This window comes from Cucurbita moschata, unplaced genomic scaffold (assembly GCF_002738365.1).
Source record: "Cucurbita moschata cultivar Rifu unplaced genomic scaffold, Cmos_1.0 Cmo_Scf00026, whole genome shotgun sequence".
NCBI lineage: Eukaryota > Viridiplantae > Streptophyta > Magnoliopsida > Cucurbitales > Cucurbitaceae > Cucurbita > Cucurbita moschata.
In genome coordinates this window covers 207,562-208,990 of record NW_019268542.1, presented here as the reverse complement: position 1 = coordinate 208,990, position 1,429 = coordinate 207,562, and the positions used below count along the sequence as shown (strand labels likewise).

Sequence of the window (1,429 nt, the reverse complement as noted above, 5' to 3'; positions counted from 1 at the left end):
ACATGGTATTAGAGTCATGCCTTAAAACGGGTAAGCCCAAAACCATGAGAGCTTATGCTCAAAGTAGAAAATATCATACCATTGTGAAAAGTTGTGTTCAATTAACATGGTATCAGAGTCATGCCTTAAAACGGGTAAACCCAAAACCATGAGAGCTTATACTCAAAGTAGACAATATCATACCATTATGGAGAGTCGTGTTCAATTAACATGATATCAGAGCCATACCCTAAAACGGTAAGCTTAAAACTATGAGAGCTAATATCATACCACTATGGAGAGTCGTGTTCAATAAACATGATTTCAGAGCAATGCCCTGAAACTTGTTCGAAGACTCGAAAAGAAAAAAAATATGATCAAAGAGAAAGAGAGAGAAAAAAGTGTCTTTATTTTTTCTGTTTCGAGTGTTTCTTCTCTATCCCCACAACACCAAACCCTTCAATTATAGTACAGAGTGTTTCAAAGAAAAAAGGAAAAGAAGAAAGGAAGAAGAAACTGTGGGCTTAAAATGATACCAACCAAGACCACGCGCACCAACCCATTGTTTTTCATTCCTAATCATATAATTCATCTCATCCAATAAAAGTTTCAAAAATAATGAAACTTTGTTCGATCACTTTCTCTTATTTCTTTACCTCCCCGTCCCCGTTTTCGTCCTCTCATTCTTGGCCATTCATGGCGTCCACCGATCGTAGCAACCTAAGCAACCCGAACAACGTAATCGACGTTGAAGTGTCGATGGCGGAGTGTCATGCAAGGATTAAGATAAGATGTAGAAAGTTCCCGAAGCAGCTTCGTAAGATCGTGTCCGGCTTGCATTCCTTGCGCCTCACTGTTCTTCATCTCAATGTCTCCACGGCTCATGAGATTGCGCTCTACTCTTTCACTCTCAAGGTTGGTTTGTAATGCTCTTATTATTACAATATTTTATTGCTCATGGTTGGACGAAAGTCCCACGTTGGCTAATTTAGAGTAATATTGTCTCGGTTTTGACTAATTAATTAATTAATTAATTAGGTTGAGGAAGATTGTGGGCTTTGCTCGGAGGAGGAAATTTCAAGAGGCGTGTATCAATTGCTTTGCAGAATTCAAGAAGAGGCATTCTCAGTTTGATTTTTTTTTTAAATAGAATTTTAATTAATGATCTTGAATTTTCTTTTTCTTGATGGAGTTGGAGCTTCACATTGTAAACTTTGAGATTGTATTTGTTTTGTTCTTCTTTGTCTTTTTCTCTCTCTAAATTTTTGGTCGGTTCAATAGGTTCTTTAGCATCCTCACTCGTACGTGTTTCCCTCTCCAATCGATGTGGGATCGCGTATTTTCCTCTCCAATCGATGTGGGATCTCACAATCTACCTCCCTTAGGGGCTTAGTGTCTTTGCTAGCACTTTGCCCCCAGTGTCCATCCCCCTTCAGGGCTCAACGTCCTT

At 38.9% G+C, this 1,429-nt stretch overlaps 1 protein-coding gene across 1 annotated transcript; it reads left to right on the top strand.

Annotated features, from left to right (window-relative positions):
- Positions 1–536: 536 nt before the first annotated feature.
- LOC111462080 (transcription factor bHLH96-like) lies at positions 537–1,227 on the top strand. Its single transcript, XM_023105765.1, has 2 exons — positions 537–894; positions 1,018–1,227. Exons 1-2 carry the CDS (start codon positions 598–600, stop codon positions 1,111–1,113), a joined length of 393 nt encoding a protein of 130 aa, XP_022961533.1. The 5' UTR covers positions 537–597; the 3' UTR covers positions 1,114–1,227.
- The last annotated feature ends 202 nt before the right edge of the window (positions 1,228–1,429 follow it).